This window comes from Eleutherodactylus coqui, chromosome 8, assembly GCF_035609145.1.
Source record: "Eleutherodactylus coqui strain aEleCoq1 chromosome 8, aEleCoq1.hap1, whole genome shotgun sequence".
Classification (NCBI taxonomy): Eukaryota; Metazoa; Chordata; class Amphibia; order Anura; family Eleutherodactylidae; genus Eleutherodactylus; species Eleutherodactylus coqui.
This window is the reverse complement of record NC_089844.1, coordinates 30,759,591-30,783,445: the sequence shown is the minus strand read 5'-3', so window position 1 is coordinate 30,783,445 and position 23,855 is coordinate 30,759,591. Positions and strand designations below refer to the sequence as shown.

At 43.1% G+C, this 23,855-nt stretch overlaps 1 protein-coding gene across 2 annotated transcripts in view; it reads left to right on the top strand.

The window, feature by feature from the left end:
• AGAP1 (ArfGAP with GTPase domain, ankyrin repeat and PH domain 1) overlaps nt 1–23,855 on the top strand; it is a 384,937-nt gene that overhangs the window by 335,195 nt on the left and 25,887 nt on the right. For both annotated transcript variants that reach the window (XM_066575407.1, XM_066575406.1), the window contains 3 exons: nt 9,803–9,957; nt 10,384–10,474; nt 14,048–14,270. In XM_066575407.1, the coding sequence (XP_066431504.1) occupies nt 9,803–9,957; nt 10,384–10,474; nt 14,048–14,270 (469 nt within the window). The remainder of the gene's footprint in view (nt 1–9,802; nt 9,958–10,383; nt 10,475–14,047; nt 14,271–23,855) is intronic.

The following is a 23,855-nucleotide window of genomic DNA, read 5'->3' as shown; positions in this document are numbered from 1 at the left end:
ACAAGGTTGTTAGTAGTTTGATGTGGTGAACAGGGGTCAGCATCACTAAGCGTTGGCACTCATGAGTGTTGCTAGTTTACTGCTTGTCCTTCCTTGGACCACATTTGGTGGGCACTAACCACTGCATAAAGGGAACACCCCCCAAGCAAGAATGAACTTAGCATCTCTTGTCAGTTGGATCGCCAGTTAAAATCCATTTCTTTATTGAAACGCACTAAAAGATGCACATGCTGATGACCCACAAAGAAATCATTTTAACAATTGGTTTGAGGGCCACCAGCATGTGTATCTTTTAATACGTTTCAATTCTAATTAGCTCCCTGTGAGCTGGATCACCAAGTGTACTTCTATATGTGGCTTCACCGTCTCAAGTACAGGTGTGATCCATGCATCTGGAGTACTACACAAAGGGTGAGCTGGTTTGCTTTTTTGGGGGGTTCAATATCCCATTAAACCTGTTGTTTTGGAGATGATCTGACCCATTCATCTAAATTATAACACTTTGGCCTTCTTGGAAAAGTTCACATAGGACCGAAACGTTGCATGTTTGTCATGATGGAGGAATAAAAGAAGATTTTAATTGAAACTTATCTTGGATGCTGTCACATTACTCTTATACATAATTTGTCCTTCATCCTAAAGCTACATTTCGAATTAGCATTTTTTTGGTTGCATTTTTGAACATTGCAACAGGATAATCTGCGTTATTCCCTTCACCTGCCAGTGGTTTGAATGTTATATCTGAGCGGTGTACATACTTTGTGTAATATATAACATGTATGTAATGTAGCTACAATACATGCCATTAGAGATATGAACTATTGATTGACAATCTGTTTAGATCAGTATACATCTATGTTATATGCAAAATATATATATATTTTTTTTTAATTAAGCACAGATTTACGAAGATTTTTGCTTCTGTGCTGGAGGCTTGTGCATTTTCTACAAAGACCTATATGAACGGAGAACTTGCTGTATAAAGGACTACATTTGTTACATTTGTATAAATGTATCTCTTGTATAAATGTATCATGCAAAGAGTAAAAGTATTACATTCACATCTCCAGGGATTTTCTATATCCAGGATGTCTATAGATGTACCTCTGATAGCATAGACACCTACCTGATACAGCGGCATGTACAGTTCGAGGCCACCGTAAATGGCGTGCCAATCTGCAGGAGCGTTTCATGTAACACTCCCAGCCTTAATGCCAAGCAAGGTGTTTCCTATAGGCTTGATTTTTAAAGGTCTGTGTGCACCTTTAGCTTGGAAGAACGTGTTTCCCTTAGAAAGAGAGCGTACCTGTCCATCACCTTGAGGAGAACACCTGCGCACTTGTCTTTTGTTTGCTACCTGGAACCAGGAGCGTTGCGTCCGACTGCACCGGAGCAATGAGAACTGTGCCCATGCCATCACACGGGGATGTTTTATTATGTGTAGAGGGCAAGATTCACTAACTATCTATTCATTTACAAGGTTGCTTAGATTTAACCAGTGTTTTATAACCGAAATCCTTCATATACTCCTTTCTAAATCCTAAGGCCCCTCTTTCTTTCTGTCCTTCTCTCCTTTCTTTTTCCCCATTTATTTTCTTTCTCCGTTTTCTCCTTCCCTTTTGCTCTCTGGATGCAGCTAAACGCAAAGCATGGAAACTAAACCGTGTTGGCAGCCTGCGAAATGTTTACAGCAGCAACGCCAACACAGAAGGTAACACGTGCCCCACACTGAGGCCCCCCTCCGACCCCGCTCTCTGCATGTGCTCCCCGAATTTATTTGCATGTCTTTCCCATTGATGGCACTGCTTCTTCTGTTGGTGTTTTATGTCCTTGTTCTTCTGCTACTCTCATCTCATCTCCGGGAGGATATCATACCCTGTGACGAGCAGTATGCTGCTTAGTGATAGCCGGTGCCCATACCTAGCTGGCCGCAGCCTGTTCATGCCCATGTACATGTGATCTTTTTGTAATCTTTGTCGTAAAATCTTACATCTGGCTTGAAGGTGCATTAAAAAGACATCATGACTTGAGCAGCGCGTTCATTAGTGTTGATTGTGCAGTATATTGAAGAAAAACGTACATAGGGCTTCTCCATGCCTTAATGTACGTTTGGCCATTCTGTCAGTAAATGGAGTTCTGTGCAGTGCATGTTTTCACTGACTATTTGTGTGTTTGATCATATGAGGTCTTCAATTTGCAAGATCTATACAATACATATATACATGTGTGAAGACTGTTTTATTCTTTCAGGTTGAGAAACCAAAAATCTGCTATGTGCTCAGCGCCCGGACCCATTTCTGTCTTAACTTTGTTGTCTGCACTAATGTTCTAGCACACAAGTATACAGAATTAGTTTAAAGGGGTTGTACCACAATTACAAGTTATCTCCTATCAACAGGGGGATAGCTTGCTGGTCAGTGGGGGCCTCCACTGGTCTCAAGAATGGGGTTCCCATGTCCACCGTCATCTTCATTGCAAGCTTACTGCATCCCTAGTAGTGAGGAGGCGTTTGCATGGAGCTCTGGTTGCAGTGACGCTCCATTCACTTTCAGTGGGACTGCAGGGATAACTGAGCGTTCAGGTATTTCCGTCAGCCCCATTGAAATGAATGAAGCGCTGATTGTTTGTGCACAGCCAGCTCTCCATTCATTCTGGTGTCACTGCAAGGGGAAAAGCGACCCTAGCAGTGACAGGCAGAGGGGCACTTGGGACCCCCATTCTCGAATGGCAGTGGTCTCAGTGGTGCGATCCCCACAGATCAGCAAGTTATCCTTTATCCAATGCATAGGAGATAATGTTTAATCTTTGTTCAATCCCTTTAAATAGTTTATGCTCCTTTACAAGGGCTGATTATTGGGCCTGATAGCTTTTCCAAGTGCTCATTCGCCTGACAATCGGGCCATTTAAAACCACCAATAATCAGTCGACAAACAAGTGAATGTTTATTTGTTGGCTGATTGTTCATCAAGCATAAAAGTCTTACTGATTGGCTATATGTCTCTCCATATGAACAGGGGGATGTATAGTCAGGCTATGGGCAATCTGTAATCTACTTTTACCATATAAGCTAAAGTTACGTGTTTGAAAATAGGTGGGCTATGAAGTCTGGGGACGTATATTTTATACTTATTTCCCCCGTCGTTCCTCTGGTGTGAGTGCTGGAAGCCGACCGCTCAATGCATTGAGCGGCGCTGCTAAGTAGTCCTCCCACTCTACAATGAGTGGACTACTTAGCAGGTCCATTCAATGCATTGAGCAGCGGCTTCTAGTGCTGGCACCAGGGGAATGACAGGGAAGGGAAGTCTAAAACTAAGGCCCAATGCACACGGGTGGATTTTTGCTGTGGAATCCGGAACGGGCGTCCGCCTCCATATTCTGCAGCAATAACCCTCCATAGCAAAAAAAAGATCCTTCATGCACACGAGTGGAAACCAATTGTGGTTTCCGCTTGTGGCTAAAAAATCGCAGTATGCTCCATTTTCCTGCGGTTCCCGCATGGACAGCTTCCATTGGATGCCATCTGACCCGCGTCCCGTCCGCAATGTCAATTCCACGGGAAAAAGGAGTAAAAAAAAAAAATCTGTACTGCGCATGTCCGATGGCGAGCTGTGCTGACCATCCACAATACAGAGAAGCCGGGAGAAGAGCGGTCTGCACGGACGCGGCTGCGGGCACATACAGATTTGCAGAGTCACAGACTGATCCCACGTAGAATCCGTGCGAGCCGTGTACATGAGGCCTTACATCCCTGGACCTGACGGTTCACCTACTTTTAGCCCATAAGGTTAGCTTACAGGGCTAAAAGTTGATGACCGAGTCTTTTAAATTACGATCATTCATCCCCATAAGCTGATTCTCGACCCAGTGGAGGAAAATTGAACGAGCACTGATCGACATGCGTTTTTATCGGTGCTCTTTAGATTGGACTGAGACTTTGGCCGGCCTAAAAGGCTCTGTTCAGATCTGCATTGTAGCCTCCTGCACATGATCCAGGATGAAATAGCACTAGTTTATCCAGGACAATGTGGGGCAATGTGACGGAAGCTCAAAAGACTACGCTATAGTCAATGGGGACTTTTGAACAAAATTCACTTCTGTCATAGGACAGATCTATTCCCGGCTGGAATTCCATCTCCCTGTTCCCATGATGAAACGGGAAAGTGGAACGCCACAACGCAAATGTGAACCAAACCCTACATGCTGAAGTCCTAACACACACAAGCTGGTTTAGCTCTTCCCGATTCATTCCCACACTAGTAACATAGTATGTAAAAATGAAAAAACACACATGTCCATTCAGTTCAGCCTATTGCCCCCCAATGTGATCGTCCGTGTACCGAGCTGTCATGGGGACACAGCTCTTTTACTGAAGAAAGCGTTAAGCCTTGTACCAAGGAGTCCTTATCGAATAGCAAGTAGGGTGTTTCAGATACCAAGACATGTGGATAGGAAGTTTCAGAAATCCAGGTGGTGCAGTCCTTTAATGGTCTATCAGTGGTCTCCATTCAGATACTGTTGGAACTTTGAGTCATCATCAGTGGTGATTTATACATGTCTGGCGCCAAGAGTAATGGCCACGGTTAATGCATTGTGAAGTTATGTTTCATTATACACAGATCATTAGCACACTACAGTAATAACGCTCTACATTAAAACACGTATTTTAACCCTGATGGTGCGAACAGCAGTTATGACTCACTGGCCCCGTATAACACTTTAACATAGACTGATACCATTTAATGGGCGCTCTTCAGGTTTAATTATTAAAAAGAGAAAAAAAACTGAACGAGGAACTTCATGCAGCCTTTACAGGTCTATACGGTGCGGTAAAAATCGTCAGAATCCAGATGAAGACATATTTTACAAATATGTGACTGCAGAGGTGGCTTCTTCCAGCGTCTCATGGACTTCTTGTTCGTTACCTTATTAAAGAGCCAACAGGAAACCTTACTGACCCCGAAAATGGCTGCAAATGATAACAAAAGGGACAGTGACATGGAGAAGGTGACAAGGCTACATGCTTACCATCTAAAAGCCGTATGAATGGTGCCTGGAAGGAGAATGCTACATAGTTATATACTTTGGGAACCCTACATGCAGCCTGTATATATGGGTAGAAGTTGAGATAAACAGATGTATTAATGCATTATTTCTACGCTTATATAGCAGTTGTATATATATGTATATATAGTGTGTATATATATCTGGATTACTTCTATACGCAAATATATACTACATACACACTGGCATAAAGTGTCTGTGTTTGTGTGTGTCTATGTAATGTGTTCGTATCAGGTGTAATGATCTGTAGCCAAAAACAATTGTGTTCTGTGACATTTAAGTAACAGCTTTTTAATTTGTTTTTTGTTTTTTTTTTTCCCTCTCCCTTTTCCACTCTCCCGCGTCTTTCTCTCGTTCCTGAGCCTCGATGCCCTCCCCCCGTCTATCCCCCGCTGCTCTTATGGCGGACGCCATTTGCATGCGCAGGCTGCCGTTTTGTTAAAGGTCAGAGAGGTCAGGGGTCACAAATTGACTTGCTGGATCCCGGTTGGGGGACGCATCATGCCGCCTTTTGGTTAATAAAAGATTGGATTTTTATTTATTTAAGATTTCCAGTTCAGCCTCCCTATGGCTTAACACTTTATCTGCCAAAGTGTTTCTGATGCAGGCATGGTTGATGGGAAGTAGTGACATAGCGCGGATAGCCCTTCAGGATGCTTTCTTTATTGGCGAGACCTGCTTGACAGGACGGAGAACGTTAGGTGGGAGATCCTGGAGCCAAAGTGTTGTATAATCTAGCCACTAATGTAACACGGAAGATCCTTCTCTTAATTAGACTCCAAGTCCCATGTGATTTGGGCCACAGCAATAGAATGCGCTTCTATTGGGGAATAGAGGGAAATGGCGACAAGAGAGTAACCAAAGGAGAATGAAGTAACCTGGCCCAAAATGTATTGCAATGAGATACTATTGGGATCCAAGGAAGTATCTTACAGGAAGCATGAATTATTAGTTCTCCTCTGTAGTAGCCATTATACATGTAGCGCAAACATTGCGAAAACTGCAAAAAGTCGAATAAGCCCTATATCCAATGATATATATATATATCAGGCGCACACACTGACTTACAAGTCCGTTTCATAGGAAACAAGTTAATTAGATGTATTCAAGGTAGGGATCCATTAACCCGAATACTTGTAGAATAAAATAGGTTTTTGAGATATAGTTTTTTCTCCATGGAACTTTAAAATCCTCTGTCTGCTCTCATAGTCTATGGCTGGTTATAGTGAGCAGCCTTCACTCCGTACTGGGATCTGGGTACTGCTTATATAAAATCACACCAAGCAAGTGCATTTACTAATTCCACATCTTCAACAGATCATTTGACCATAATTTGTATTTTATAGACTTCTATATATTAATAGAATAAACCATTGATCTGTGGGGATCTGACAGAAGCACCGGCACTAATCCCAAGTAGGAAGGGTCCCATTTGCTGGAGTAGAGGCGACCATTCATACGTAATCCTCTCCAATTGACATGGAAAGGTGTTAAAGAAGTCCCAAAGTGAAAGCTCAGGAGTCTTTGGAACACCAACTCATCCCAGAATTCTTTGGAAATTGATCAGACAGTATTTAGAACCATGTATGTCCTGGAAATGTCTTCCTCATGACTTGTTTCCATTCCCATATCTTCAGTTATTGTTTCCATGGGTAATGTCAAGCCAGGTAGCGATTATGTTCCTGCACCCATAAAGGACAATCAGAGATGTTGCTGCTAAAGGTCTGCTAACGAGGGTTTCATGCACAGCTTTGGTTGGTTTGCACTAGAACAATGGTATCAAAAAGTGATGTGGCATTTTTCCAAATGTCCATCCGGCAGGAAGGACACGTAAAAGTCCTTCCTTTATAGTCCCTCGTCATCTTGATTCCACTTTCGGCTTTGAATTTAAAAAAACTGCATGAAAAACTGCTACAAAACTATGGTGTTTTTCTGAAACGGATATGTCCACGTTGTGCTAAGGAGGTTGTCCGTTATTGGAAACAGTGGTTTTTTTTTTTTTGAGAATTGTCCACCAGGCGGGGCAATTTCCGCTTTACTTAAGGCTGTGTATGTATGTTTTCCGGTCCTTGCTAAACCCGTGGGTCAGCTTGTATTATGAGTGACGGCTTTTTCTTCACTACCGTCTATGAACATCTGATACTGATCATTCTCTTGCACATAACCGCAGAATACACTTCAGTATCCTATGTGGGTGAATAACAGTATAGCTCCACCACATCATCGCTTCGCAGTGTGTTTTTCTTCTATATGCTCCTATACGTGTGCTTGTGCGTATTGCCTGTTCTGTTACTATGTATTGGCAGTAAGACCGTCCAGGAGATATTGTGTATGTATTGGATTATAATGTGTGCTGCAGTGTACCATAAGGTGCTCTCTAGAGGCTTGTTAGAGCAAAGCAGTATTATCTCCTTAGCAGGAAATACTCTTTATAATGTGTAATGGAATTGTGAATACCATTCTGGAGATCCACATGTCGTTTCTAGAAGGGGAGTCTCAGATTCTTGATACTTTTTTCGTCCATCAGTGATTCTTTGTGTTCCTGTCCATGTCTAACTTCAGTCTTAAAGATTGGCCAGAAGAAAATGCACTAACCTGCCCCAAAAATACGTGGACATCCCTTCAACTTTTAGGGTATGTTCAGGCGGCGAAATTTTCCACGGTGAAGTCTGCCTTTAAAAAAAATTGCATCACAATCCGCTTCCTTCTACCGTGGTTTTTGGTGCGTGCAGAATTCCGATGTGGAAAGTTGCGTTTCCGCAAGTTTCTATGTTAAGAAAGGATGTCGCGTTTCCACGTCTGTATTCTATATGTGGATTTTGTCCACTCACAGGGCAAAATCCACGTTCCAATTTGCAGAGTGCTGCAGATTTTGATGTGCTTTTTAAGGCAGAATTTCCGCCATGACTCCGCCGTCTGAACATACCCTTAGGGTCCTTCTACTTGGGACGACCTCTCTGGGGCAAATGCCCGACAGGTCATCTCAACAATGATCGTTCCTGTTTTTACACAGGAATGATCATTGCTCAGTGAATGGAGGCGGAACAGGCCGGGGATCGTCCTGGGCCACCCTCCTCCAATCACAGTAAACAGGCAGTGATTTATAGATGAACGACTGCCTGTTTACATGGACCGATTCGTCATTCAGTTCATCGTTCAGTTGGTGCATGCCTTTACACTGTACGACTATCGTTCATATCCTCGCTGATTGTGGGAATCTGACCGATGTGTCGGCCCGTGTTAAAGGGCTCTTACTCTCAGTCATATGTTGGTAACTCACATAAAAAAAACTTACATACACTAGACAAGCGTTAGCAGTAGAATGCGTCATTCACTGATGTTCTGTATGGCGGGTTCATAGGATGTTACACTACCATGAAATCCATGCATCAGCTGCTAAAGAAGGCAGCATGTAGAAATCTGTAACTAATCTTTGGGCCACCGGCAGCCATTTTGAACATTTTGCTAATAGTGATTTGGCGAAGTATCTTGAAGTGAGGTTTGATTTCAGTCTGTATAGGCTGTTGGAAGTGTTACTCATCTTGCCAAATCCTTCAATGATCTGAGTCCATTGCTGCTCAAGACTGCCCATGATACCAACATGTCCTACGAATAGATGATTGAAGCTTTTTTTCTGTGGATCCCCTAATTACAACTATTCTAGGTTCATGATGAGAGATCTACAGGTGATCTAGTTGTATGTTGAAATCCTATAGGACTCCGTTCCCACACAAACTTGGGATCAGTTAGAATTCACCAAGAGCTAACAGCAGAGGTCACATTTTATTTATTTTACTAATTCATATAGCACAAACCTATTCTAAAGCGCTGTACATCATAGGGTTTAGCCCATATTGGGCTCATAATCTAAATTCACCCATTATGTTTTTAGAGTGTGGGAAGAAACCTGAACATACTAACTCCATGCAGTTGTTGCTCTTGGTCAAACTTGTACCCAGTACCCCAGCGCTAACCACTGAGCCACCGTGCTCACTGTCTGTTGAATGTTTAACCTATATTACAACAATATACAAATAAAAGTTGTTACCGTGTTTCCACGAAAATAAGACAGTGTCTTATATAAATTTTTGCTCAAAAAGATTTTACTTTTTTTACATGTATAGCTGCCTGGACACTATTTAAATAAACTTTTTTAATTAACTGTAAGCAGGGCTTAATTTTAGAGTAGGGCTTATATTTCAAGCATCCTCAAAAATCCTGAAAAATCATTTTGCATCCTCAAAAATCCTGGAAAATCATGCTAGGTCTTATTTTCAGGGTAAGTCTTATTTTCAGGGAAACAGGGTAGTAGGAACTCCATATTGGGAGGACAGTTTACACCGATAATAATACTACCATTCAAAACTAGATGCGATACAGTTCAGACCTACAATTAAGTGAAGATGCTAAACTTGAACTGCTTTTGTTGCTTTCGATTATACATCAAAAGTCCATTTTTTTGTATGCTGTACTATGAATCAAAATCTGTACATCACGATTAAACAAAACTGCAATGTAGCAAAGCTAATTTTAAAAAAACATTAAAAAATATAGAACTTGTGTTGTAAAAACGGATCCAGTAGTATGATGTCTAAGTAAAAGCTGAAGGAGTGACCGCTCTCCAGTGAGATCCAGTACTGGACCGCGGTTAGGTGCTAAGCTGTGTCTGTAGTATCTGAATGAGTTTCTCTTGACCGCGTTCAATCGTCTTGACTCAAATCTCCCTGTTCTTATGTTTCAGAGCAAGAAGAAAACTTTGAGTTCATTATTGTATCTCTCACTGGCCAAAGTTGGCATTTTGAAGCTACAAGTTATGAAGAAAGGGACGCCTGGGTACAGGCTATAGAGAGCCAAATCCTTGCCAGTCTACAGTCATGTGAAAGTAGCAAGAATAAGGTGTGTATTCATCGCCCCGTATGCCACAATGAGAGTCACAGATATCATTTATGGGTTGCCTACTTAATTCTTACCTACTTCAGGGTAAGGCTGTTTATTATTGCGAGGGTATCGCCCCAATGAGTAAGAAAGCTAGAAAAATGAAGTGAGTCTATATTTTAAGGGGCTTCTGCTATGTATTCTATAGTACGAATGAGAAGCTGCTAACGTTGAGCCGTTACGCTTGTAGCCGCCTGTGGCGAGGACACTCGTATATCGCATTAGTGGGTCATTTGTTAATCAAGTAATTTTTTGTAATGCTTTGGACTTTGAAGTACCTGATATGTTTTTGTGCCATCGCTCTAATTGCTTACACTCCGTATAGGTTGGCTTTGCTGAATACCCTTGCTCTGTAGTTTGACCCCTTTTTCTTGTTCGCTCTTTCAGTCCCGTCTCACCAGCCAAAATGAGGCTTTAGCTCTACAGTCAATTCGCAACCTACCAGGAAACTCGCATTGTGTGGATTGTGATGCACAAAGTAAGTAGATATCTCCAGAGACACCAAGATGAACTACCTTTCTATTCTGCTACAATATCCGCTAGATTTACGGAAAATGGGGCTTCTTAACCTCTCACATTCTCCCAGTACACAGTGTTCAGCCGCACTAACCCGTCTACCTTTCTCCGTGTCCATAGACAATGTGGAATCAAGCTTCATTCACACTTCACAGGTTTAAAGAGTACCTATCATTTAATGTTTTGCCATAAATTAATAGTACAAGAACGGGTAAGAAACATGGTAATTAGAGATGAGCGAGCGTACTCGGTTCGGGTGTTTTTGCACTCGAGCACCGCTTTTTCCGAGTAACTGACTACTAGGACGAAAAGATTCAGGGGTGGGGGGGCGTGGTGGAGCAGAGGGTAGCAGTAGGCAACAGGGGGGAGCTCCCCCCCTCCCCTTTGCAACCCCCCACTTACCCCCGAATCTTTTTGTCCGAGTAGTCAGTTACTCGGAAAAAGCGGTGCTCGAGTGCAAAAACACCCAAACCGAGTACGCTCGCTCATCTCTAATGGTAATAGGCATTTTTCTCCAATACAGTATTTCTCCACTTATCTGGCTCCTCTCCTCTTCCGTCAGTCCCCACTTCCTGCACTGATCACTCCCTCTTGATTGGCTGATACAATTTGTATACAGAAGTCCATAGAAGCCAACGAAAACAGCAGGAAAGAGCTGCTGCAGAATGAAAAGAGGCAGAAACACAGACTTTTCTGCTCTCTCACCACAGTGCTGGATTCACAGCTACACTGCTCAGTACTGCTGTACAATGTCTTCCATGCTCCTCTGGCTTCTGAGGGTTTGCTACAGAGAGATATCCTGTTCCCCCACGTGTGCAGTGTTTGGAGACATCATAGCAGCTAATCTCTACCAAACAACTCAGGGAACACTAGCAATTAGAGATGGAGCCTGCAGAGGGGAATCAGGTGATCAATTCAAGATAAGTCATACAAAGGCCAGAAATAATGTTATTCCTCATGTAGACACAGAGTAGCCGATTCTAGGAAGTCTCCTGAAACGATGAGCACACTTTAACCCCATAGGGACAAAGCCTGTTTGCACCTTGAAGACCAACTAATTTTTCAGTTTTTTTTCACCGCCGCATTCCAGGAGCCATAACTCTTAAATATTTCGTCAACAGGGCCACATGAAGGCTTCTTTGTTGCGGGACAAGTTGTACTTTTTAATGGCAACCTTTTTGGGTACATATAATGTATTGTGTAACTTTATCCATTTTGTTTTTAGGGGAAATTCCACCATTTTGTATTTGATTTTTATGGCGTTCAGTGTGCAACATAAATAATGTCATGACATCATTCTCTGGATCAGCACGATTTCGGGCGATACCAATTTTATACAGTTTTTTTATGTTTTACTATTTTTATATACAGTTACTTTTTTTTTACGATTTGCTTTTCTGTTGCCGCATTCCAAGAGCCAGAGCATTTTTATTTTTCCATCGATGGAGCTCTATGAGGGCTTGTTTTTTGCAGGATGAACTCTAGTCTTCATTTATCCCGTTTTTGGATTAGTCTTTATTTAATTTTTTAGAGGCAACATTAACGAAATCTGCAATTCTAGCGTTTTTTTATTTTTGGAGGCGTACACCATGCAGTATAAATAATGTTACATTTTATTCTGCAAGCCAGTACGATTATGTCAATAAAAAATGTAGATAGGTTTTTTGTTTTTTTGTTAGTTTTCTCGCATTATTTTTTTAAATGTATTTTTCGTTTAGCACTGCATTCAAAGACCCCTAACATTTTCCTTTTTTTGTCAATGGTGCTGTGAAAGGGTTTTTTTTTTGCGGGCTGAGATGCACTTTTTAATAGCACCAGTTTGAGCTTTTTCTATCCTGTAAGGTTAGATAGGCAAAATTCCCTATTTTTGCAATGTTTTTTGTATTTTTTTTTTCATGGCAGGCACTGCGCAGGTTAAATAACGTACTAATTTTTTTCTGGGTCATTACGAACGCAGCAATATCACATATGTTATTTTTTACATACTAAAGAGGGAAAGCTGCGGTTTTGACGTTTTTTGACTAATTTTTTAATGCTTTATTAACTCTTTATTTTTGTCCCTCTGAGGGACTTGAATATCAGCATCTTTTTTCAATAGTATTCATCAGTATAGCAGTGCATTAGAAGGCCTAGGAGGTCAGCCAGAGACTGAGCCTCATAGACCACCGCTATATTCAAGCCTCTGGGTGCCATAGCAACCCATCAGGACCCCGCGATTATATTGTGGGAATTCGATGGGTAATAGAGGGAGCCCCCTTCAGTCAGCCATTTACATGTTGTGGTCCTACTGACTACAGCGTGTAAAGGGTTACACGGGTGATCTGCGGCTTCTTCGTTCCCCAATGTTATCACCTTACATCATGGGGATAGCACGAGATCAGAAGAGATCCTGCGCTATCCAGCAGCGGGAGCTGGCTGTCTCTGATTGCCAGCCTTCCACTGCAACAGCGGGGGTGCTTAGGAGATGCGCCCCCCACTGTTAACCCCTTCCCTGCCACGATCTATGTAGAGTGCACTCCTTCTGTGATGTTATCGGGCTCTCCCGATGTAAATCGCAGAGAGCCCGGAAGGTTGCAATGGTAACAGGACGCCACCTACAGGCGTCCTGTAGTACCATTGCCTGTGATCGCTATAATAAGCGATAAGGCATGGCAGGAGAGAGGTCCTGCAATGCCTTATCATAGCTATCATCAGTGGTATGATGCAAGTCCCCCAACGGGACACAAATAGTGTAAAAAAAAAAAGATAATAAATATGTACAAAAAATATAATGTTAAAAAAAAACCTTTTTTGGGGGCTTTTTCTTGTATTAGCGTTAAAAAAAACCCCACATATTTGGTATCGGCGTGTGCGTAACGACACGTACAATAAGTTGAACACACTTTTTATCCTGCACTACAAAAAGTGTACAAAATATTGCTAAAAAACTAAGGCAAAATGCTAATTTTTAGCATTTTGCCTCCCAAAAAAGCAATAAAAGTGATAAAAAAATATCATGTGCGCTAACTGCTTTCCCGTTAGCATCTGTACTTTTTTCCCCCCGGTTAATATGGTATATGTAGTGCATAAAAACATTTAGCTGAATTGGCATCTAACTGCACATAAGTAACCAATTTAGCTTTCATCAGTTATATTGAGATAGGATAAAAAAGATGTGAGGTACGTGGCAGTGACATCAGGGGGTCGCTTGTTCTCTTCATGTTACTTAGAACATTAGTCAATACTACGACTTGCCCCTGCAAGTGATATCCTTCGTTGCATCGGGTTACTAGAAGTGAAATGCTTTGTTACAGGGATTGTCTGCGGAAAATTAAGTCCAGTTCCAAAACTTTTAAAAAGTTTTTAAGGTTAGTTCAGTCAAATTGGTATAGTATCACTGCATTCTGTGATTACATATGAGCAGGCTGGGGATCTGCAGGCGCTCCTTGCCTCACATGCTGTTGCTTCTTCCATTTACGTGTATCTGCAGGTAAGGCACGTTGTGGTTACATAGTGGATGTGAAATGTCTCTTCCATCTTCCTTCTTCATCCACAGATCCAGACTGGGCCAGCCTGAACCTTGGAGCTCTGATGTGCATAGAATGTTCTGGGATTCATCGCAACCTAGGGACTCATCTTTCCCGCGTCCGATCTTTGGACCTTGACGACTGGCCGCCTGAGTTAATAAAAGTCATGTCTGCCATTGGAAACGAGCTGGCGAACAGTGTGTGGGAAGGAAGCAGTCAAGGCCATGTGAAGCCATGTTCAGAGAGCCCCAGGTTAGTGTCATTATGAATATACTGAGAGGAGAGCCTAGCCAGTTTAATTTCATAGAACTCCCCATCTTCTCCTCAGTACTTGTTATCAGTATGATTACATGTAGTTATCGTAGTGCCCGGCGCTATTTACTTAGCCTAGCAGTTACCAGAATACGATGGGTTACACAAATAGTGTGTATGTGTGTGTGTATATATATATATATATATATATATATATATATATATATATATATATATATATATATATATATATATATATATATACATATACACTAGCGGATATACCCGGCTTCGCCCGAGTTAATTTGTTACTGGTGTTTATCTGGTGTTCACACGGAAAATCTTATGAAGTCGTGGTTACTTTAGAGATGCTGAGGAAAAACATATGTTCATAATTTTGCATAGTTCTCTGCGTTACCCAGGAAACACCACGTGGAGGCAACCATGCGACGACTCCTTTATATAAAATGACATCAGGAAGTGAGAGAGTTAGATTACGTACATAAAATTTGGACGCTAATTCTTTTGCGCTTAGAATTGAATAATGGAGTTGGGACCCATTAGCTTTTCCTATTTATGACATAATCAATGCTCGTGCCAAATTTCCCGTTTCTATGACACCGGAAAGTGAGAAAATTACATTCCGCACGTAAAATTTGGACGCTAATACTTTTGCGCATAGAATTGAATAATGGAGTTGGGACCCATTAGCTTTCCTATTTATGACATAATCAATGCTCGTGCCAAATTTCCCGTTTCTATGACACCGGAAAGTGAGAAAAATACATTCCGCACGTTAAATTTGGACGCTAATTCTTTTGCGCATAGAATTGAATAATCGAGTTGGGACCCATTAACTTTTCCCATTTTGACATATCCAATACCCGTGCCAAATTTTAAGTTTCTATGACATTGGGAAGTGAGAGATTTAGATTATGTACGTTAAATTTCTACGCTAATTCATTTGTGCTAGAATTGAATAATCGAGTTGGGACCCAATTACTTTTCCTATTTTGGAGATAATCTATGCTTGTGCCAAATTTAATGTTTCTACGACATCAGGAAGTTGGAGAACTTTTGGCCAGTCAGTCAGTGAGTGAGTCAGTGAGGGCTTTCGGCTTTAGATAGATAGATAGATACACACGCACACACATGTAATCTGAAGGATACGCAGCACTTCCAAATAGATATGGTGCAATGGTGTTTATTTACCTAAGAGGGCTAAAATGTTGTTTTCTTAAGGCATTGATATTTGAACACCTTGCGAACGAGTTTTCCTAGGACATGTTTCCCTTTTTCTCTCCCTCCAAACAATTTCTCCGTGTAAGGCCGGGCTCACACAAACCGGTTGGACTCTGCAAGCGGATTTCCGCATTGGAAGACCTGCGATCATTTGCGCAAAGTAATTGGTCATGGAATTATGGATGCGAGTGGTTTACCGCGCTGATGTACACATATGCACAGCGTATTGTCCGTTCGGAAGGAAGCTCTCTCTCTCCCCTCCGGCTGGCGTTCCAGCTTTTCTATCCATTTTCCTATGAAGTTGCGAGCGTTTCCACCGCTCATGCGCAATGTTAATTGTGTATGGCCGACAGAACACTCGCATTCATTGACTTCAATATAGAGCATGCTGTGATCTTTCTCAGTTTCGCGGATTCCGCAATACCTACCCGCATGTCTCAGCGAACCGACAAAAGTTTGTGCCTTTCAATGCCTGCGTATTGTCTGGATGCCTATCACGGGATTTGCAATTCATATCCGGCCATGAGAGCCCGGTCTAAAAGCTTCCAACCAGCTATTTTTCACACTCCTCAGTGCCTTCTCCGGGTGACTGATCGGATGAGATTTACTTATTGTAAAAGTACCCTTACTGGGAATTCTGTTTGGCTCGGCAAAGGTCCCAGTAAGAGGATTGAAATGTCGCTACTAGAGATGAGCGAGCGTACTCACTAAGGCAAATTACTCAAGCGAGTAGGGCCTTATGCGAGTACCTGCCCGCTTGTCTCTAAAGATTCGTGTGCCGGCGGGGGAGAGCGGTGAGTTGCGGGAGTGAGCAGCAGGGGGAAGAGAGTGAGAGAGAGATCTCCCCCCTGTTCCTCGCCGCTCCCCGCTGGCACCTAAATCTTTAGAGATGAGCGGGCAGGTGCTCGACTCTAAGGAGCTGTGCCGATCCTATATGAAGCCTCCTGCATCGATTGGATGCTAGATACAGCCAACTCTTTCACGATGCTATATTTTCATTTTTTTTAGAATGTGTCTCAAACAATTCCTTGCATTTTAACTCCTTTAGCAAAAAAGTATCTGACTCTCACATTAAATACGAGGTGCGTTCAGAAAGTATTCAACCTTTTATTCCTAAAAAATATTTGTATTCAGATACAACAGTCTTACACTGATCTCCTTCAGAGTCGTCCCCTTGGGCGGCCACACACTCCTCCCAACACTTCTGCCACTGTCGGAAGCATCTCTCCTTTGAGCTGGCACCTAGCTGGTCCGTCGTATTCTGCATGATGACTTCTCTGGACTGAAATCGGGTTCCTTTTAGGGGAATTTTCAGCTTGGCGAAAAGCCAGAAGTCACATGACGCCATCGGGAGAGTAGGGAGCCTGGCTCTCCACTGGTGTGCGCCCGTCTTTGAAGCGGTTGTACCACTCCTTTGTCTGTGTGGTTCCCATTACTTCATCCCTGAAGACCTTTTGAATCTTGCGGATCGTTTCCACTTGGGAATCACCAAGCTTTACACAACATTTAATGCAGTAGTGTTCTTCAAGGACTTCTATCATTTTGTAAAAAAAGAAAATCGGACACTTCCTCACTAGAGATGAGCGAACTTACTCGGTTCGGGTGTTTTTGGACCCGAGCACCGCTTTTTCCGAGTAACTGACTACTCGGACGAAAAGATTCGGGGGCGCCGGGGGTGTGCGGGCGGTTGTAAGGGGAGTGGGGGGGGGGGAGAGACAGAGAGCTCCCCCCTGTTCCCCACTGCTACCCCCCTCCACCACGCCGCCCCCCTCCACCACGCCGCCCCCCGAATCTTTTCGTCCGAGTAGTCAGTTACTCGGAAAAAGCGTTGCTCGGGTCCAAAAACACCCGAACCGAGTACGTTCGCTCATCTCTATTCCTCACTCATCGGCTGTTTGCCGGCGACCGACTGCTTCTGCGGGCAGGAAAAAAATCCAAGCATGTGTATTAGGGTTGCCTAAATATGTGCACCAAACCGCGCCTCCCGAGCTTCAACTGTTTACGCACAAAAATATAAGTTTGGATACTTTTTGAACAAAACTCGTACACCTACTTACATCCAAAAGGCTGGACACACCTGCTTCACTAGTGTAGTAATGAGAAAATTGACTTCTAGTGTGTGAAAGTATTAATTACGAGGGAGACTGCATTCTTTGCTGGTGATGTTTTCAGTAGCCATTTTGCACTCTGCCATATTAAATTCAGCTTGTTTAGAAGTTAAGTGAGGACAAAGTTTTACATGAAGTGTTCGATGTGTCCATCATTCTGCCGGATGCACATGGTTAAACAGTTATTCCATGAAGAACTGCAGGGGATATTTCTTCATAGCACTGTAGAATTCACGGTGTTCAAAATGGCCCCCTAAAAAAAGTCTCCTCCACCCACAAATCCAGTCCCCCTCCTAATTAATACTTTCACACATTGGAAGTCAATTTTCTCATTACACCAGTTAGGGGGGTCCCACACAAGTGATTTGAATTGCGGATTCCACGAATGCCGTCCATGCAGATTATACGCAGGCATTGAAATGCATGGACTTTCACCCGTTTGCTCACACTTGTGGGTAGGAATTGTGGATTCCGCAAGCAGACGAAAAATCGCAGCATGTTCTATGTTACCGTGGATGACACGCATATAGGCTCCATTGATCTCTAGGGATGCGTTTGATCCTCAGTGCATATACAATTAACATTGCGTATGGATGCATATTCACTCGCAAGTTGCTAGGAGACCAGATACTAATGGAATAAAGAAAGCAGTGATTTGTACAATGCAGGACAGAGTCTGGGGAGCAGCACCCATCCAGACTGCTGTCTACAACCTCCGCTGTTCTTCCTTCTCAAGAATAAGTTTGTTTGTTCTTTAAGGTTTATACTACTTCTAAAAAAGTACAACCAGCCAAGCCAAGGGAACAGTATCCCATTCTGAAAGCTCTCAGAGCAGCTCTCACCATGACAGCACAGGTGAATGTTGCCTGAGCGATGGAAGGACGTGTTATGGGGACTGGGCTACTTTCTGATGTCCTTCCCTGCTTGCGATCTTTCTTCTGTGTGGACGATATGCTGTCCATATACATACATCTGCACGGAAAACTGCATGCATGTGTGGCTATTTGGGTGAGGTGGGTTACATTTATTATCAAAATATAGGTTATTTAGTCAATACCAGGATGCCTCCCATGATCGGTTTATACTCCGGACTGCGACTGTAACGCCCTCTGCGTCTAGAGGAGAGAAGGTTTCTACAGCGACTTAGGGTGAATGCCCACGGACGGATTTCAATCGTGTTTCTCGCAGTGAAACTCCGCAGCTATTAGGCTCTATTGAACCTAATAGCTTTCTGCCTGCCAGTGCCCACATGTGGAATTCTAATGCGCATTTACGCCGTGGGAGGTCATCATTAATATAGCATTAATGGAGACCACAGAATTCCATGATCACCAGCAGGCTTTTTTTTTAAAAATCGCAGCCCGGTGTAAATTCATGGGCGTATCCCGTGATGCACGTGGGCATGATCCCTTAGACTGCGAAATCTCGAAGCGGAATGTGACCCTGTACCCCAGCATTGACCCCCGCGTACCTGTCTTGAAGTCTCCTTTCCGCTCTGCAGATGTGCCGGCTGGCACGCCGCCGCAGAGAATCTCAGGATGTAAACTTATGTCCTGTAGCATTAAGGGCTTAGAGTCTAAACTATTAAAATATCACAGTATTTACGTTGCATGCCCTGAACACTTTTTTTTTTTAAAAAGGCAGTTTTTTATTTGTCACTCCATAACCCCCAAAAATTAGATAAGTCATCGAAAAGTTGTTTGTACTCCAAAATGTTGCCAATGAAAACTACTGGTCTCTTCACTAAAAAGAAGCCCTCACACAGCTCCACTGATCCAAAAATAAAAGTGATGTGTCCCAAAATCTGGCGATAAAAAGCAATTATTTTTAAACATGTCATTTTTACTGCACTGTAAACATCTTAAAAACAAAACCCTTAGGCTGCCTGTCCACGGGCGATAATCCGGTCGCGGGAAACGCAGTGAACGCTTTCCATCGACTACTATGGAAAGCGCAGCCCCCCCTGTCCACGAGAGGAGAATCATAGCGATTCTCCGCGCGCGGGTTTTAAAATCACAGCATGCTGCGATTTGCCATGGTTCTCTGTGGGGGGCCTATCTGTCAGATAGGCTCAGCGTGGAGAACTGTCAGCTCTCCCCTGCTCCCCGGCGGCGGCTCCCGCAATGCAGATCCGCTGTGGGATATTGCTACGCCCGTGGACTGGAGCCTTTAAAGTAATGTCACATTTGGGAGTTTTCTTTTCAAATTCCCCCTTACTTAGAATTGTATTTTTAATTCTTAATATAGTACCATTAAAATGTACGACTCGTCCCACAGAAAACAGTCCTTCATATGGCTTTGTAAGTGGAAAAACCAATGTATGGCTCTTGTAGTGAGGAGAAAAAAATATCAACTGCGCTCTAAGAGGATCCTTATAGTGAGGGACTTACATTGGGAGGAAGGGGTTAAATTGAGAAATAAACCCCTTCCTAACGTCCTGAAGACTCAGCAGAGGTCCCAGGGTCCCACACAAGATGATATTGGTAATAGAGATTCATTTTGGCTCTTGGCAGGCCCCATGAAGAAATGAAAAACAAAAAAAAAAGACTTTTTTAAAGAGTAACTGAACTTTTAAAAAACTTTTGACATGTCAGAGCGACATCTGAAAAGTTTTAGGGCAGCTGAAGACGGATGCATAGACTTCTGTAGAATCTATGCGGCTGTCTTCAGCTGCTGAGAGGAGCCGACAAGTAGTGAAGACATACAAAGGTGCACAATCTTCGGGTGAGCACTGCAGCCCCTTCATTTAAACAACATGTCAAAAGACTTGAGTGAATTAGATAATAAATCTGGCTTAAGTCCATCTTTAGGCCTCGTTCACGTGAGCGTGGTTTTAGCGCAGTATGTTGCGCATCTAAAATTCCTTCATGTGGATGTTTCTATAGGAAACCATTGGCCTATACTGCGCTGAAACCACGCTTGTGTGAACAAGGCCTTAAAGAGCGCTCTGGAGAAAAGCGTCGGTGTGAAATTAGAAAAGATCTGGAATAACGTGCAGGAATAATGGAGTAGACTTAAGGCTTTCTGGAGGATACTGTTTGGCCCCTGAGGAGTGTTTAGATGAGTAGATGTATCGCCACTGTTAGCCAATATTACATCTGCTTTACAAGTTTCTGACTGTACCTTGAAGAGCAGCCATGTGGAGTTGAATTTATTGATATATGTCTCCCTTGTTAAAGGGAGTCTGTCAGCAGGTTTGACAATGCAAAACTGCTCACGGTGCTACCGTGTTTCCTCGAAAATAAGACAGGGTCTTATATTATTTTTTGCTCCAAAATATTTCTTTTTTACATGTACATCTGCCTGGATACAATTTAAAAATCATATTTTCAGGGTAGGTCTTATTTTTGGGGAAACAGGGTAGGTAGGGCAGAGGTCAACTTTTTTAACATGCCTATGACTATGTTGGTGTCAGCTTTAGTGCAAAAAAGAAATTGATCCTAGCCCTCACTGCTCAGAAGCAGACCCTCTTCCAGAAGTGCTCTCCACAGCGCTTTCCCTCTGCTCTATCATGCCAGGATTAAGAGCTGCAAATAAGCTAGATGGAACAATACCTCCGCAGCGCCACCTTTTGGATGGTAGCATCCCTGCAAATCAATGTCCGACCCTTTATACAGATCTAGGCAACAGTGACTGGAAATTGAAAACCAAGCCAGAATCCATACACAGACAGCTGTTACGGGGTGTTTGCCCCTCATCAGTGTGCAGTAGGATCCCGGCTTGGCTATGACGTGGGTCAGGAGGGGTAACATCTCTTCTTAAGGAGAGCACCTGGGAGGTGAGTTAGGGGACTTATATAAGACCATTCATGCTCCCTTGGCCTAAGTGACGGTTTGTCCTGAAAATGAAGTTTAGCTTTAAGTATTTGCCCCCCTAAGTATTTGGCTATGTGTTCACATGAGTGGTTCAGAGCCTTCAGCGCAGATCCTACAGAAACTCTTATAGGAAATAGTGGAGCACTCTGTGCTGTTTCATCCAGGAAGACCTGCGTCCTTCATTCGTGTTCGTTGTTCGCCTCCAAGGATGGAAAGGAGCCTTATATGTGGGGTTTATAAATCATATATTCTTAATGCTTTGAGCCATCATAATCGCACTTGTGTGGAGAAGGGAGGAGGTTTTCTCAAACCATTTCTTAGTTAAAGTTGAATGTTCTGGCTGGAGGTACTTGCAATCACAGTTAAAGTATAAGGTTACCTGTGTTGGCTTCATCATTGATCGGACCTGTTATGATGACATAAGTCCCTGTTTGCCGGCGGCACATCACTCCCGTAAACGGGCATCTGCCTGTGGCTTGTAATGGACACTGTATTCCGTAAGGGGGTAATGCACTGATGGAAAAACTCACGATTAGAGAAATCTATTAATTCAAGTACACTAGTGCCGGCCAACCGTATTATCAACTGGCATGTGCTACTGGTAGTCTATGTAAAAGGACTCTTATAAGTGGGTCAAATTGGATTTATACAGTATATGGTTTACTACTGATTCCATATGATAGTTCGTAAAATTTAATATTAACTGTACGCCTGCGGATCCAAATAAGCATTGTTGCTGGATATTGGCATACATGATAATGGCAAAAATCAGTTAGTCATTTTGTTACAGCAGTAACCCAATTCTAGATGCCTCTTAGGTGCACAGCAAGGTCAGACCTTGAGCCCTGTGCTTTTCTGGATATTTTTGGCTAGACACTTCTATCCATGTGAAGGCTTTATTTGTTCATTAGAACACATATTGGAACACTAATGCCTATCAGACCTCCCAGGTCTTTATTCCTTGTCCAATATGTGTTTTCATAGACCAGTAAAGAAGGTGATTATTGCATAGAGTGGAGCGATGCTTCCTGTTACGTACTGGTTATGGCGGCTGATGTCAATCTACCGGCTCCTCGCTGCAGCCTCCCGCTTGTGGGTGACCACATACACATCGGTCACATGTAGAGCTGTGATGGTCATGTTCTGTTCCTAATGACAATTCTCATCACCAATGGCAATCTGGATCTGCCAATGCAAAAAATTCTAACCTCTTATCAATTACTCTCAATTTCAGGCTTGCAAGTTCTTAAGGTGCTTTTACATGGAAGGATTATCCTTCAGATTCCCACGATCCAGCGAGAAACCGAACGATAGTCGTTCAATGTGAATGCATGCCCCGACTGAACAACAAACGAGAAGTCGATCACTTCTCATTCGCCATACAGAAAGCGGAACACTGTATCGTTCAGTGTAAACAGGCAGTCGTTCACTTATGATCATCTGCCTGTTTACTGTGAATGGAGGCGGACAGATCGGAAGGATCCCCGATCCGCTTCGCCTCCATTCAGTCGGCGATGCTCGTTCTCGTGTAAAGACACAGGAAGGCTTATCGCTGGGACAAGCCGGCGGGTATTGTTTGCCCGACAGCTCGTCTCGTGTAAAAGCCTGAAATTAGGAGTAAGTGAGAAGAGGTTGGAATGTCTCTGTATGTAACAAGTTGTATTCCGGAATGAATCCCATAGAGATGCAACATTGACCATTCCAGTGTGATATTGTACGTTCAGCCGATGCGGCTGTTCTGTACATCGTCCTTGGTATTTCACGAAGACGTTTATGTGTGTCTGCTACATTTTGACACGTTGTAGCGAATAAAATAAACAGCGACATTTAAAAGGCCGTTGCTGTGGATACAAGACATATATAGCTCATGTTCTGGGAGAGCAATGTAGGCGGGTGTATGTGACAGGACAATGCTCTTGCTAAACTGACCCATAGACCCATCTGCTCCCCACATGTCACTTCCTACATTAACAAGCAATTGAATTAATTAAATGCTACTCAGAGCTCGCATAACAAGCTACCGGCAGTGTCCAAATTAGCACTGATAATCAAGGATGATTTCCTTTATTATCCTGCTAAGTGGAGAGCTGGCAGCCCCCCCTCAGTCCTCTCCACGCCTGCCCTCCCCTATTTACTTACCCTGGCTCCTGTCTCTGCCAGCCAGGGTCACCTCACCTCGTTAACTTGCTGTAATCAGGACCTCATGGCTGGCTGTGATCTCCACACTCTGGTCCAAGGGCCAGCTCTTGTCGGCATGACAATTTAACCCTTTCACGGCGGTGGAAGGATTCAGTTCTGCAAACAGAGAGTTCAGCCTTTTTTTTAGAAGAGCTCCTTCTTTAGAAGTTACGTTTGTCGCCTTGACCTTGTTGCCGTCTTCAGCATGACCCTTCAGTATTCTCTCCCAGTGTTGGCTGTTG